This window comes from Babylonia areolata, chromosome 1, assembly GCF_041734735.1.
Source record: "Babylonia areolata isolate BAREFJ2019XMU chromosome 1, ASM4173473v1, whole genome shotgun sequence".
Taxonomy (NCBI): domain Eukaryota; kingdom Metazoa; phylum Mollusca; class Gastropoda; order Neogastropoda; family Buccinidae; genus Babylonia; species Babylonia areolata.
In genome coordinates, this window is record NC_134876.1 from 19,971,650 (window position 1) to 19,987,798 (window position 16,149).

General features: G+C 38.9%; 2 protein-coding genes across 17 annotated transcripts in view; one reads left to right on the forward strand and one right to left on the reverse strand.

Annotated features, from left to right (window-relative positions):
- Positions 1 to 251: 251 nt before the first annotated feature.
- On the forward strand, positions 252 to 14,562 carry LOC143280652 (ribosome biogenesis protein SLX9 homolog). The gene is made up of 6 exons (XM_076585383.1): positions 252 to 296; positions 2,831 to 2,958; positions 4,305 to 4,494; positions 6,006 to 6,156; positions 8,527 to 8,583; positions 11,119 to 14,562. Exons 2-6 carry the CDS (start codon positions 2,842 to 2,844, stop codon positions 11,240 to 11,242), a joined length of 639 nt encoding a protein of 212 aa, XP_076441498.1. The 5' UTR covers positions 252 to 296; positions 2,831 to 2,841; the 3' UTR covers positions 11,243 to 14,562.
- Positions 13,810 to 16,149, reverse strand: part of LOC143280562 (tensin-3-like) — a 614,920-nt gene continuing 612,580 nt past the window's right edge. For all 16 annotated transcript variants that reach the window (XM_076585372.1, XM_076585299.1, XM_076585321.1 and 13 more), the window contains one exon: positions 13,810 to 15,700. In XM_076585372.1, coding sequence (XP_076441487.1) covers positions 15,553 to 15,700 — 148 coding nt within the window. In that variant the 3' untranslated portion in view covers positions 13,810 to 15,552. The remainder of the gene's footprint in view (positions 15,701 to 16,149) is intronic.

A 16,149-nucleotide genomic window follows, 5' to 3' on the forward strand; every position in this document is an offset into this window, starting at 1 on the left:
GAACTGCCACCCCACCTCCCCCGCCCACCAAGGGAAAACACACAGAGAAAAACAAATAACAAGATTCGCGTGGTATATGGCCTGAAGAGTAACGGGTCGGTGGCTTTACGGACATGTGGCATTATGTTTTATTTATCTATTCATGATTTGATTTCGATCGTTGTTTTCCAAAACGAGAAGGCAGAAGTCTTTCCAATCCAGTGTTTTAGCATTTTATGAATGTGTAGACTGGCGTTAATTCAAGGGAGATCACTTCCGAGTAAATTTACATGATTCCACACGAGGCAGGAACAGAGGTGAGGAACAAATGCGACTCAAGTCAACGGGATAAATAACAACACAAGGAGCACGCTTTGTTTCTTTTGATTTGTACGTGATTTATTTGAAACTTCTTGTCTTCATGATTACCAATAAGAGGTTTGGGTTTTGACTCTGATAAAGATTATAAATCACACCGAAGAATGATTGCCGAAAGATTCAGAAAGTCACAAAGTGGCAGATACCTGTACCATGAATACTGGTGGTAGAGCAGCAGGTTTATTTATTTCGAAGTAGATTTCAGTTGCAGTTCCCACATCATTGTAAAACTAAAAGTGCACTTATGTGTAAATATTCCCTGATATAGCAGAAAAGTTTCCTTAACTCAGAACCAAAAAAATACCGAGGCAACCATGTGTTTGTTCTGTATTGTCCATGTGTTTTTTAAATTAAAAAAAAAAATTAATTATTATTTATTTATTTATGTAAGCGTATCTATTATTTATTCACCTTTTTTTTCTCCCAAGGCCTGACTAAGCGCGTTGGGTTACACTGCTGGTCAGGCTTGGCAGATGTGGTGTAGCATATATGGATTTGTCCGAACGCAGTGACGCCTCCTTGAGCTACTGAAACTGAAACTGAAACCATGTGTTCTGTGTGGCTTATTCAGGATTAAAGAGGCTATGCCAGTCTTGAATAAAAGCTTATTTGTGATTGCACATTTCTTCTGTCTTTACTGCTGTGTGCACATGTCAGATGATCGGTATAAGGACAGGCCTGGGGCTTCCTTTTTTGAGGAAGTGTCTGGGTTTGTTCCAATGTACCTTTTAATTTTTTTTTTACCTGTGTGCTAGCTGAATCGGTAGTGTAAGCAGCACTGACTTGAAGTTGTGTACCTTGTGAATGGAGAGAGTTCCCACTCTTTAGTATTTGTTAATCAGAACCAAAAGTTTCATTTTCCTGTATTTGAGACAATGAGTGGTCTCTCACCACCTTCAAAAAGCAAACTTCATTCAAGAAAGTCTTGCGTACGACAGGCTGTGATTTACTGAATGAACCAAGTTCATGGCTGCATTAAATTGTTTGGCCATTGACGTCCGACCATGGTGTTGCACCAGACTGTTGTAATTGGAGGGAGTTCCAGGCCAGTGTCCCGGCTGAGACAAGGCTAAATTCCGAGTTTCTCATCTCATCTGGCAGAAGATAGACATGTATGTCCATAGAACTCAATCTCCTGGAGTCTTTACTGCACCAACTGCCAGTTCCAAAGGGTGCTTAGCCTCTATCTAGTTTCTTCACATGGGAAACATGGTGCTTGTTTCAGTGCCTGAAGGACCTATTAGATTGACAGCTCCCAGAACCATTCTTTGCCCCTCCCCATCTGATGTCTTTCCTCCTGAACATTAAATAGAATATCCTCCATAGAAGTTTGTTAAACATAATACAGATTACAAGGGCTTTTTTGTGCAGTATTTCTGGGAAATCTATTGTGAAAGGAAAGTATTAATTATTCACACCATTAGAATTTGGTTAATAACCATGCCATAGCATGTTAACTGTACCACAACAGACCACACCATATTTTACTGTACTATACCATTTTATTTATCATACCATATCATTGTCATTTGACATAAAATCATAATATACCAATTGACATACTATACTAGTAGCACCATGTCTTGTGAAACTCTGCTTTGTTATACAGTGACCTGAATTAAAACTAGAAGTGGGAATAATTTCATGAGCTACGTATTTTTGTTGGATCTTTCTTTTTTTCTTTTTTTTTCTTTCTTCTTCTTTTTTTTTTTTTTTAAATGGAAATCCTTACAAACAGAAATGAAGCCATGAAAACCATAATAATAGAGGTGGATGTTAGTATTTCCTAGGTTTTGATAAAAAAATTTTAAAAAAAGGTATCTGCTTAGCAGCCTGAGATTGAGACAGCCATCAATCATGATACCATAAACTCTGAAAAACATGACTGGTTGATTGATTCATTCATTGACTGACTGACAGTTGATCACTGTGATGTGTTCTGACAGTTGATTGACTGAGTGACAGTTGATCACTGTGACATGTTCTGACAATTGATTGACTGAGTGACAGTTGATCACTGTGACATGTTCTGACAATTGATTGAGTGACAATTGATCATTGTGACATGTTCTGACAGTTGATTGAATGAGTGACAGTTGATCACTGTGACGTGTTGTGACAGTTGATTGAGTGATAGTTGATCACTGTGACGTGTTCTGACAATTGATTGACTGAGTGACAGTTGATCACTGTGACGTGTTGTGACAGTTGATTGAGTGATAGTTGATCACTGTGACGTGTTCTGACAATTGATTGACTGAGTGATAGTTGATCACTGTGACGTGTTCTGACAATTGATTGACTGAGTGACAGTTGATCACTGTGACGTGTTCTGACAATTGATTGACTGAGTGACAGTTGATCACTGTGACGTGTTCTGACATTTGATTGACTGAGTGACAGTTGATCACTGTGACATGCTCTGACAATTGATTGACTGACTGACTGTGTGATCACTAATGTGTTTTGACAGATTCGCTCACAATGGGAAAGGAGAAAAGAGGACGGAAAAAGCTTCACACTCCAGCTCCAAAAGCTGCAGCCAAAAATGATGTGACACTGACAGCGCAAGATGACAAAATGTCTGTCGCTAGCATGAAGGTAGTCTTATCTTTTAGGACTTGATTTTTCTTTATTTTGGCTTTGTTTACAGAACTTAACCCCATTGGGGTGAGCCTTGGTGAAATGAGATAGTGTGGCATGCTTTTAAGGTGCATTTACCACTTCTTGTGCACTTTTCAGTAGTGTCAATGATTTTATTTATAAACATGTCTGTCTGAGTGTGTATGTGTGCTTGCCTGTAATCTGATTGAATGACACGGGAAATGAATGATGAGTGCCTGATGGCAGCCATCAGTCGGCTCTACCCAGGTAGGCAGCCTGTTTTGCAAATGACCCTGTGTTTGTAAAGCGCTTAGAGCTTGGTCTCTGACTGAGGATAGGCGCTATATAAGTATCTGTATCATCATCATCATCATTTACTGAGCAAAACTTTCCCCAAAGTAATGGCATCCCAAGAGGAAGTAGTCCAAATAAAGAACGGTGACCGACAAACTGATGTTTTGGTTCAGTCATAAGAGACTTAGAGTTATCTTATAAGTTGAAAGCCCTTCATTGAAAAGCATACAAATACAGCAGCAGTCACGTGGTTAAGAGAGAGTATATATGGTATTTACTGTCCATCTGTCTCATGCCTGCTTGTGTTCTTTCTTTTTTTCTCTTTTTTTTTCTGTTTGTCTGAGTGTGTATGCTTAAACAATTAATGTGTCTCCAGTTCCATTTTTACTTGTAAATAGCAGGGTGATTAAAAGTATGAGCATGGACATTGATGGGTGCAACAGCTGAATGGTTAAGTGTTGGATTTTTAATCGGGGGGGGAATCCTGGATTCATTCGAGATGTCAGCGTCTGGAGAATCAAGGGTGGACATTTTTCTGTTCTCAAAGGTGAACAGGTGTGCAGATCTTCTGTTCTGAACCCCCATTGTTTGTAAACATGCACATGCAAAAGATCGAATACACATGTTTAAGATCCCATAATCTGTGTCAGTGTTCAGTGGGTTATGGAAACAAGAACATACCCAGCGTGCACACCACTTAGAATGGAGTATGGCTGTCTTCATGGTGCGGTTAAAAGCAGCCATGCACGTAAAAGCTGCTCAAAGACACAAGTGAACATTGGAAGAGTTGCTGTTGTATTTTCCACAGTCCATCTTGCATGATAGTGACTTTTTCTTTTGTCACCACACTCTGTCGTGTTTGTGAACACTGGTCATTCCAAATGATAGTATTGATAATAATATTGAATAATATATCTTATAGATATATGAATTATGTATCATGCGACATGTTTCAGAAATGATAGTAATAATAATATTAATAATATTATTATTATTATTATTATATATCATAAATATAAGAAATATATATCATGTGGCATGTGTCTCAGAAACCAGGGTCAGTGGCGCCATCCAAGGCGATGACCAACCCATTCAAAGGGATGAAGATCACAACAGAGACCCTGAAGCAGGTGCTGCCAGAGTTCGATGCCCAGAGCGCCATCACCAGCAAAACTTTCCAGGGGATGAACCTGAAGAAGAAGGACAAGAAGAAGATTCGCCATGATCTGTGGATGGAGAGTGCGTTGGCATTGGTTTCCTTGTTTTTGTTGTTGTTGTTTTTTTAATGCTTTTTTTGTAGTCGTTTGAAATTTTTAGAAAATAGTTTACTTATTTTCCTTGTTCTTTTGAGTTGGAATCCTGGCCATCCTATCAGAAAGAAGTAAGGAAGGTTGTTGCTTGCATGCACATTTGCGCACACACACATACATGTATACATGCAGGCATAAATCTACACATACACACATGTATACATATGCTCACACACAAACACACACACACACACACACACACACACACAGAGGCAAGTAGTCAATTCAGTTTCGATTTCCCCTCCATATCCATGTTTTATGGTAAGTTCCTGTCGAAGTCTTCAGTATCAGCAGATTGATTGTGGTGGCGTCAGTGGTCTCCACTTCAGAGAGAAAGGGGTGTGAGGTTGGGAAAGTGCTCGACTGTAAGTGGTTCCACACATAGCTAGTACTGTATTTGGATGATTAGTAGCTAGTGCCCTGCATGTGTTTGAAAAAAATCTTTGCTTTGTTATTGATTTATTATTAATTTGTTTTTTGTAAACTTTTGAAAAAATTATATATATATATATATAATCAGACTTGTAGATTATGTGAATAAGTTTACAGTCTTTGGTGCCTCGAGGAGACTGGGTGAAACTGTGTATGTAAGATCAGGACAGGCACTGCTTAACTCCACAGAAGTCACTCAGCAGCAGTGCAGGGTCTCTTCTGGAGTGTGACTTCATGGTGACCTAAGATTGGTACCAGTTCCCTGTGCACTGCTGACACTGGAACTGTGGCAGATGAGCTTGGGTGAAGCTGACGCTGTGTTTGGGGGTTCAGGATGAGAGGCATGGGGGCTGATGCCACTGAATTTTTGGCACAGATGGTGGAGCAGCAGGAGATGGTTGTGTCATCTTCCAGTTGTGTTCTCTCTGTATATTCCCCTTCCCTCTGTCATTGTATTGTACTGTGTATTAGTTTTTGTGACATCAGATTTATCATCAGATTTCTCTGTGTGAGATCTGGGGTGCTCTCTTTGGGGACAGCATGTTGTGAAAGTGCATTATTGCATTACATATGTTTCTCTCTGCATGTGTCTGTCAATGTGTATTTTTTGTCAGAATTTTGCCAAGGGCAACCATTTTGTTGCTGTGGGTTATTTTACAAATGTTTTGTGCATGGTACACACAGGACCTTGGTTTATTTTTTCATCTGAATGACTAGCAACCAGACCATCAATCAAGGTCTGGTGGAGGGGGGGCACGGGGTGGGGGGTTAAAAATCTTAGTTTCTATTTGGGACTCTAACTCACTTAATGCTCGGCCTAATTTCTCTTAAAAAGAAAAACAGAAAAAAACACCCCTAACGTCTAGAAATAAATAGTTTAACAAAGAAATGTTATTCTAAATACCCAGTTTTAGTTTAAAGCAGTTTGCTGGTTTAAAGATAAAAAAAAAAAAAAAATTTAGAAAGAAAAAAAGAGAGCATGTATTGTATGGTTTTGTCTGTGATCAGAAATTGAAACCGTTCAAAAGGAGCGTAAGGAGAGAAGGGCGAAGAAGAAACGAGAGCAGACGGTGGTCGTTGGAGACATGCAGGGCATTGCTGACGCCTTGCCCACACTGGAACTGTTGCAGAAACAGACACCTGCATCCGTTTTAGCCAGGTGAGTGACAGATCTGCACCTGCTGGTGGTTTTTTTTTTTTACTTTTGAGGCTGTTGGGAAACCTTGCATTCTTTAATTTGAATAGCAAAAGTGAAATGGATCCATAGAATCAGAACGTCAGACTACTAATTTTTTAAAAGTATTTCGATTGATTGTTCCATTTCCTGTATGTTTTTTTTGTTGTTGTTGTTTGTTTTTGTTTCATTGATTATTTTTAGTGCTCTGTTTTGCTTTATATTTGTATTTGCATTTCTTTTTATCACAACAGATTTCTCTGTGTGAAATTCGGGCTGCTCTCCCCAGGGAGAGCATGTCGCTATACTACAGGGCCACCCATTTTTTTGTATTTTTTCCTGTGTGCAGTTTTATTTGTTTTTCATATTGAAGTGGATTTTTCTACAGAATTTTGCCAGGAACAACCCTTTTGTTGCCGTGGGTTCTTTTACATGCGCTGAGTGCATGCTGCAAACGGGAATCTCGGTTTATCGTCTCATCCGAATGACTAGTGTCCAGACCACCACTCAAGGTCTAGTGGAGGGGGAGAAAATATCGGCGGCTGAGCCGTCATTTGAACCAGCGCGCTCAGATTCTCTCACTTCCTGGGCGGACGCGTTACCTTTAGGCTATCACTCCACTATATTAATTGTGAAAGAGAACTAAGACACTAAAATATGAGGGTGGAAGCAATTTAGCGATCTGCACTTGATCTGGACTGTGAAATGTTTCAGTTTTAGTACAGCATACCAATCTTTGGCAAATCATAGTGTGGTCCTTGGCTTTATATCAGTGTTTCCAATGCAGTGTTCATCAGTTGTCTCCCTTCCTTTAGCCCTGACCATTGTTGCAGTCTTCCCTGTTGCTCGCTCCCCAAAAACATCATGAATGAATCAGTGTCTGCCTGTACCACCAGTGGCTGTTTCGTATGCTTGTTTCATTTGATATCATTTTTCTTTCCCAAATTGCTCTCTCTCTCTCTCCATGTTTATGGATTGTTCGAGGAAGAGTAATTGGTTTAGACACTGTTGATACTAAACCTTGTAGAAAGAATGTTAGATATAGGGTGATGATTTTAGGCATATATACACAACAAAGTGTTCATGAAATTCTGGATATGTGTTTATAAAAAAAAAATCATAAAAAAGAAAAAGAGAGAAATAGAAATTGTAAAAGTTTCATGGATGAAAAAAGAAAGGGGCTGGGGGAGTGAGGAGAGTGTGATGTGCAGGACATTCTTGAATCCAGAAGACTTCTGAATTAATTAGTAATTGTTTCATTCTTTCAAAGCCTTTTCTGTCAGTCTCATTTGGGTAGCCCATGAAATCTTGGTCCTTGTGATTTTTTTTTTTTTTTTAAGTGTGTAAATTATTTGTATAGTGCTTTGTAAGGTACAGCTTTAACTTCTTGACAGCTTCAGGCTCTGTTATAAGATCTTTAGTCCATCATTTCCTGGCTTTCATTTGCTGTATTGGTCAATGTGTATTTTACTTTCACTTCGTGCGTTTTAGTTCTGAGATGTATGCATCCATATAAATCACAAATGTATGTGTGTGTTCTGTGTGTCTATGTATTCAAGGTTTTTAAAAATTTTATTTACTTTACCATACAACATTTTATATCTGAAATGTATGTGTATAGAAATTAATATATATCTTTGGTATATTTTTTTGTGAGAATTTAACTTTCAGTTTCTCTCACTATATATCTAATCTGCTTGCTTTCCTTTATTTATTTTCTGTCAGTTTTGTATTTCTTACTTTAACATAGAACATTTTAAATCAGGAATGTTTGTGTGTATAAATGCATGTCTTAGGTATATCACTTTTTGTGAGAATTTGAATTTTAATCTTTTTATATTTGTAATCTGTTTACTTTCCTTCATTTATTTTCTATCAGTTTAATTTATGTAATGATTTATCTATTAATTTACTTTCAGTTTGGTATTCACACAGTCTAGCATGTGTCATATGAACTTTATACTGTGTTAAGCATAATTATTAATGAATCATAGTTCTCATTGAAACGTGGGTACATGACCAAACCTGGTGGTGTTCTGTGGGTGAATTATTTATTTATTTATTCACTTTTTGTTTTGATATCTTGTGTTATTGTTTCATTTGTCTCCTTTTTATCAGCAAACATGTCAACAATTTCTTTTTAAGAGAGAATAAAATGTTCATGTCCTCATTTGTCAAGTCATCCCATTCATTTCATAGTGTTCGGCACTGTCTTGCCGCTCTCTCATTTGTCTCAGGTTAGACTGTGTTATTACCTTGCTTTTCTGTCACAAGCTGGTTGGTGTCTCACATTTGTTATTATTGATTATACTCATATAATGAACACTTGTTTATGAGTAAGCATGTATTTTGCAGAGAGAAAAGTGCAAAGAAAAAAGGAATTTCAAGAGAGAAGACACGGCAGAAAGAAATGTAAGTAAATTGCTTGCTTTTGACTTTTGTTGTGAATTTTTTATTTTTATTTTATTTTATTTTTTTCCATTATTTTTTTGTTGGCTATTGTGTGCAGAACATAGCATAAAATTCTTATAATCTTTCCATTGCTGCTTTACTTTAGTTGCTCATGGTTTTGGACTTGACTCAGACTGTTATGGCTTTACTTGTGTGTGATTATAAGTGATGAGGAATTATGTATTGATTCTTTGGTAACAAAGAGCAGCCATGAACATCACAGAAAGGCAACCATCTTTTGTGGAATTACTGAATGACAGTGCAGTGGGAATCTTAAATTGAGTTCCACAGTTGAAAGCAAAACGAAATATTTCTGTTGACCTTGATTTATTTTTGAAACACAGGGGTTTTTTTCTGTTGGATACCTGTACAGTTGACTCATAATCTTTGACATTTTAAGTAATTGATGAGTCATTTCAGGAAAACCGTTTCATTTGATCTTAGATACTCCACAAAAACAACCCCTTTTTAATCTTCTCTGACGACCCGGTCTTTAGCAGTTGTGGTGTCTTTGTCCACAGTAATCCCAACTGCATTTTTATTCATGCTGTGAATGTTTTTTATACATGGGTATGTGAGACTGTGTGTGAGTGTGTGTGTGTGTACATGTGTGTGTGTGTGTGTGTGTGTGTGTGTGAGTGTTCGTTCTTTAGTTTAGTGTCTTTTCACTATCAGTGATATTGATGATTTAGGAAAAAAAAGAAAAAAAAGTGGGTGGGCGTGGGGGGGGGGACAAGGAAAACAGGAAAGGTAGAAAACTATCAAGAAATGCATAACTGACATGCAATTATATGTAACGGTAACACTTCAATAATGATAATAATAACTAAAAACCATAAACGCAATTCTGAAGTACATTAAATAAAGGAATGTAGAAATAGGGCTATGAACTGATGCCTGTGAAAATTCGACCATAAGAACCTTGTCAGATATGAAAATCCTTGTCAGATATGATTTCCAAAAATCATGTGAAGAATAGTTATTCTCTTTGAAATACTTGGCCAAGAAGTGTGTGTGTGTGTGTGTGTGTGCATAAGAGTGAGTTGGACACATGATGTCATGATGTCTGATTGCATTGAGTGAGTAAGCTGACTTATTTTACTATTTCATCATTCACAGTAGTAAATGAGTGTTTGTACGTGTAGAATTATCTGAGCTGTATTTGAGAAAAGGGGCTGAAGAAGTGTTGATTATTATTAGTATTAACTCACTCAGGATGACAAGTTTTCTCCCTTGCTTTTCCCCACAGACGGCCCATTTGTAAGGGTTTGGAAAAAAATTACAAAAAATACAAAATACTGTGTAAGAAAATGAAACTTTCAGAACTGGTTTATTACGTGTTGAGCTATTCCATATAACAAAAATCAAATTTCTCATCTTATTTTTACAGTTTGCCATATGTAGAAAATACTGCCAATTTTTCACCCCGAATCACCATACCCATGCTCGCTTTCTGCATTAAATTCACTTTCTTCTTCGTCATCATCCACCTCTTCAATGTCCGACCCTTCAGTTTGTAGCATTTCAAGTACTTCGGCAACCCAAAAACATTGCCGTCACTGCCTTGTTCGCATCACAACATTTTGAGAAGAGCCCGCTTTGCTGACAGGCTGACACGCGAGCAGATGACCGGTCAGTGACTTTGTCAGCGTGTGTGCGAGACAGGCCACACATCATAGACTAACCAATCATACTGTTCGATTGTGGAGTGACCCAGAATAGCGCACTCTGCTTGGCTAATCACAAAATCACGTGTACAGCGCATGATGGAATTTTAATTTCGGAGAATGCTATTCCATTCCTTCGTCCGAAACCGAATACGTTTTGTGTAGGAATGTGTGAGCATTCCTTCGTCCGGAAGGAGTTAATGTTGTTTGTGAAAATGTGTTGCGTTTTCACTTGGATACAGACACTTACTATTTACTGCCCATTGTATCCCCTGGCATGTAGGACAGTAGCTAGGAGCCCATCACAAGACAGTATTGTATTGTATTGTATTGCTCTTTTTGTCACAACAAATTTCTCTGTGTAAGATTCGGGCTGCTTTCCCTAGGGAAGGCGCGTTGCTACACTGAGAGCGCCACCCATTATTTTTGTATTTTTTTCTGCCTGCTATCATACTTGTTTTCCTATCGAAGTGGATTTTTCTGCAGAATTTTGCCAGTGACAACCCTCTTATTGCCAAGGGTTCTTTTACATGCACTAACTGCATGCTGCACACAGGACCTTTGTTTATTGTCTCATCCGATTTGCTAGTGTCCAGACTACTACTTAATGTCTAGTGGAGAGGGAGAAAATACTGGCGGCTGTGGGATTCGAACCAGAGTGCCCAGATTCTCTCGCTTCCTAGGTGGACGCGTTACCACTGTTGCCTAGACCAACGCTCTGCAGTTAGTTTCCTCTGTTGCTGTTTCTGTAACAGGGATTTTTATCGGGACAGGGTCAGATAGAGAGAGGTGATGTGCTTTGCATGGCTGTGTTGTGTTGGTCCGTCAGGCTGAGCAACATCCAGCTGTTCCAACAAGTGCTGGAGGTGCCAGAGTACAAGGCCAACCCCGCAGAAACCATCCTGGAACATCTCCGCAACAAACTGAAACAGGAACAGGCCATGGACACATGAACAGCAGTGAACTTTTGGTTGGGATGTGTGTGACTGTGAGAGGGAGAGAGAGAGAGAGAGAGGCATGAGGTTCTACGCTATTATTATCTGCAGTTGGGCCAGGGGGTTTGGGATGAATAGACCGTTGAGAGTTCCGTGCTTACATGAGGTGCATCTCATTTACACTTGCACTCACATTTTGTACACACATATAAAAAGACAAATGATAAAGTATTAGGCATTTGGCTTCATGAGTGCGAATGTGTGAACATATGTGTGTGTGTGATAGGCATGTGATGGTGTGATAATAATTGGTATTATCTTATGGATAAGAATGTGTATAAGAATGACAGTGGAAAAAAATGGAAAGGAAATTGCCTTCCTTTCAACAGGTAGTCGGTTTTGTGAGCGAACATGTGAGCGTGTGAGAACAAGCATGCGAATGCATGTGTGAGTAAGAGTGTGTGTCTGGGTAAGAGTGATAATAGTGTGATGGTGACAGGATTGCCTGTGACTTTTGTTTAAAGTCAAAGAGTTTGAGAGTGAAACAAATGTTTTGTATTTTTGTTTCATTTTGTGTGGACTGCGTGAGTGGTAAGCCAGGTGGAGTTCTGTTTTCACATTCATCTTTTTCCTCTCAATCCACTGCACATATCTTGAAACAGACCACCAGCATTTTTTTTTTTTCATACAAGATAATTTATTCATACATGAACTCCAGTTCTGAGAAGCAGTAATAATGTAAAACAATCAGGCTTGCTTTTCATAAATAAGACTTACTAAAAATTGGAGTCTAAAAATTGTTTAATGAAATTAGAGTCTAAAGATTGCTTTGTAAATTAATTCCCTCCCAATCACAGTGATTCTTGCGACTGACTTTATTGAAAAAATGGGTTTTTCTGTAGCTTTGATCATTTCAGACAATGATTAAACCATAAGTTTTCACCGCTATTTTCCCTCTCTGTCTCAAGTCTTAGCTGCTTGCCTTCAACTCAACCCATTCTCCTACTGTTTAAAAAAGGTGTTTAGAAATGATGAAAAAAAATCCCACCTTCCATTCTTTAAAAATTTCACTGTTTTCTTTGTGTAAAGTCTGGCAGTTTATAGAAGAAGAGTGCACATCTAAAGCTTGAAACAAAATGCGAGCCCCTGAACTAAACAACAAAGGAATATAATTATGCGATACAATGACGACCCTGGAAGGTGAGAATGGTGACTGAAGAACCCTGACCCACAGTGTCTGATGGCAGGTAACTTCCAGTTCACCATGTGCCTGTCCTTGCTGCCACATCACTTGGCACACACTGTCAGGAGGTCTCACTGTTTCCTATTTCCTGCCAGTTTCTGAACATGTCATTGACCTAAGCCACAATGTTAATTCAAAGCAGCTGACTGGCAGTCACTGAATGTCACAGACCTATGCCACAAGGTACACTCAAAGCAGTCAACTGACACCAATGAAGACCCTTTCCTATCATAAGAAGAGGAAAAAGGAGACGTGTAATAAAAATGTTTTAAACTTTCATTTTAAAAAAAGACAAACTCCACCAACTAATGTAACCCATAACAAGCCTCTTCAACCAATTTATGATTAAACACTGAAAGATTAAGAATAGTATTCAAACACAGAGAGTCAAGATGCTCTTCAAAAACCTATCACGAATAATACGTGTGCAAGGAAAAAAGAAAGAAGGGGGTTGAATATTAACTTGAAATAAACCGAGTTCTGAGCAATACATTCACTGCCCCAGTGGTGTTGGGGGCAAGGCCAAATATCGCACAGGCTTATATAGCAAACACAGAGGTATGACACTGATGAAGCGCTATGGGACAGAACCAAGACCAGTACACAGGTCCAAGAAAACCCATCAAAGAACACAACCATAAATACACGTCGCCTGTGACTGTCGTCCACACAGACCATAATTATTACACCACAGATCTTGTCTCTCTCAGCAAGCACCAGGTTACACATTGAATACATTTCTTCCCAAATAGATAAGGGATTTTTTTTTTTTTTTCCAAGTATCAAGACTCCGCTTTGTTTGGACAAAACTAAGAGACCAAAATTCTGCTAGCAGTTTGCTCAGATAAAACCCACTGTGTTTTCTTCACTGGTATGACTACAGTAATCAGATGTATAAAAGCTAAGTTTGCAGCTTTTCACAATTTCAAGTAATAAAAACACTAAATATTTTTCCACACTTGCCATTTAAAATGCAACTTTTCAACAACAAAAATAAAAAACACAAAAAAACCCCCGAAGGGCTTTGAAGTTCTGTGTGATGGTAACAAGTAACCAGACTATTTCATCAGCTAGATTTGGCAGCACGATCTGTGATGACGACTGAAAGCGGAGAGTAGATTGAATTAAATGTACTGCAGTTGATACAATCACCACCAAAGCAACAAGATGAGAGTCCCTCCAAGCAGTCTGCCAATCATGGAAAAGAAACTGTCCTTTACGTATGAGCTATGTATGAATCCTGCTAGCATTCCAGATACAGAGTACATATGTTCCGTACAGCATTTCAAAGCACATTCACTCCTTTAAAAAAAAAAAACAAGTCATTTTAAATGCTGAGATGTGTACACAATATGGCAGAACTAAAAAAAAAAGCAGAACTAAGGGCCCGTTGCAATGACAACACTTGCATTCACTCCTTATATACAGACACCAGGGGGTGCCTTTTCCTCTGTGGACTGAAATCTGTTTTTTGTTTGTTTTTTGTGTTTTGTTTTCTGTACAGATTTAACCGAGTGTGAATTCTTTCCTTGAGACAGCAACAATTGCACGCGCTAACAGGCCCTTACAGGCCTCCCTGATCTCTCCGGATCGCACCCCACAGAGGAAAACCCACCGTCACACGGTGACCATTCGAAACGAGGCCAACCTGTAGCACCAGTATTGTGAAGGTATTAACAAATAAGTATCTTATGAGAGGTATACAATTTTTGCAATGATGTGTAACCATCATTAAGTATACAGGTATGAAACGGGTGAAAAAAACAACAATGAAAAAAACAACACCACAGGCTGTGTGATAGCGTTTCAGCAGATCTCTACAATACCGACCGACAGACAAAACATGTAGGATGTGGGACAGATGTTGCATCTGAAGCCACTTATGGGTTATGAATGATTACTATCTGCCATAAACCAATCACAGCATACACAACACTAGAATGAAGGAAGGACATATAAAAAAAACACACAAAAAAAACACATGATACACAATGCAATAAAATCTGTAGTTTTAAAACTGAATGACAACGATGACATATATTGGCACCAACCTTGCAAATAAAATAGTATGTCCAAAAAAAACAAAAAAAAAGAAGTCAATCACAGCTATGAGTAGCAATGAATCTTCAAGGCTTAATCCTTCCTTCTTACCAACATTAGTTCTGTGATCTATGCAAATGAATGTCCATGTCTATTTCATATCTACAGTTATTTTTTGTTATTTTTTCATTATTATTATTATTTTTTTTAATACATTTTCCATTCTCTTTCTACATTTCCATTTTTTGCAGCTTGTTCTCAAGTCATTTTCCCCTGTTCTCCTGAATCAAAATCTTAGTTTAAAATAAACAAAACATTTAATATCATAAAATGCATATAAAAAAAAAACATTTTTTTTTGTTTCTTTTTACAGTAACAGACAAATGACCACCACATAATATAAAAGCAAAACTTACAGCACAGCCTCTTGTCTGATAACACAATTTTAAATTAAACAACAGATACATAAAAAACAACAACAACAACAGTTCACTGAATACAGTCAGCCAATATTCCAGCAAAACACCTGGCAGGCAACAGAGTACACCACTCCTCCTGGAGTACCTTCCCGTTTCCTGGGGTCACCAAGAACTGACGCACCTCTTGCATGGAGAAGTCACACATGGTCTGCAGTCAGCTTCTGCTCCGGTTGTGTTCCCACGTACACCTTGACCCAACTCCGCCCTCCTCACCCCCTCCCCTTCACCATCACACCACTTGCAACAGCCGCTTCTGCTCTCTCTCCTCCCAGTGTTGGGAGGAGGTGTTCTTGCTGTCGACAGCTCCTGGCAAGATTCTTTGGGAAAGGCATCACGAAGACCATCCAACAACAACAACAACACCCAGAAATAACATCACCTCTTGACCACCACCACATCCTTCATGGCTGACCCGACTGACTGCCTTCCCACCGGGAAAACTTCCATACCCATCATGCGCATTTTCCTGTACACACACAAGTCTAACGGTAGCACGAACTGCATTGTTGAACGTTCAGTAACAAACGAGGTCTGGGGCAGTAAGTAGCAAGGCAGGCGGTGGTGACCTAGGACTTGACCTTGCTCTGGCCGATCATGACCTTCGTGACGAAGTTGACGATGGCAGAGGCGGGCTGCTCTGGGTCCAGCTCAGCAAACAGGTGACAGGAGTTGTCTGAGGCTGCCCCCTGCTTGCGAGCCACAAAGCCAAAGATCCTGCACACGTACACACACACAGGTCAGTGTATCAGAGGGGCACTTCATGCGCTGTTAAATCAAGCAGTGATATCTCTTTTGCACTATGTTGGCAAATGATTAATATAAATGATAATGATAATTCATACAGCACTAAATCTTGTGCAAAAGTAAGATGCTTTCACACCCAACTTTCGCACGCATGCATAACTTTGAAGCAAAAGGACAAAAGACAAAACATGTATTTAAATACATACTCGTGGAAGGCTAGAGGAACTAAAATTCAGTGACACTGACTTGCTTCAAACTGCCCTCAAGACCCTGGCACAAAAAAAGTTGACCTTGAGCATGAAAGCTGGTAAAACTCAACTACAAACTGCCCTTTCCATCATTTTTATCTTCACCCACTTTTCTGTGCAATGCATGCACATGTGCACACACACACACACACACACACACACATGCAGAGA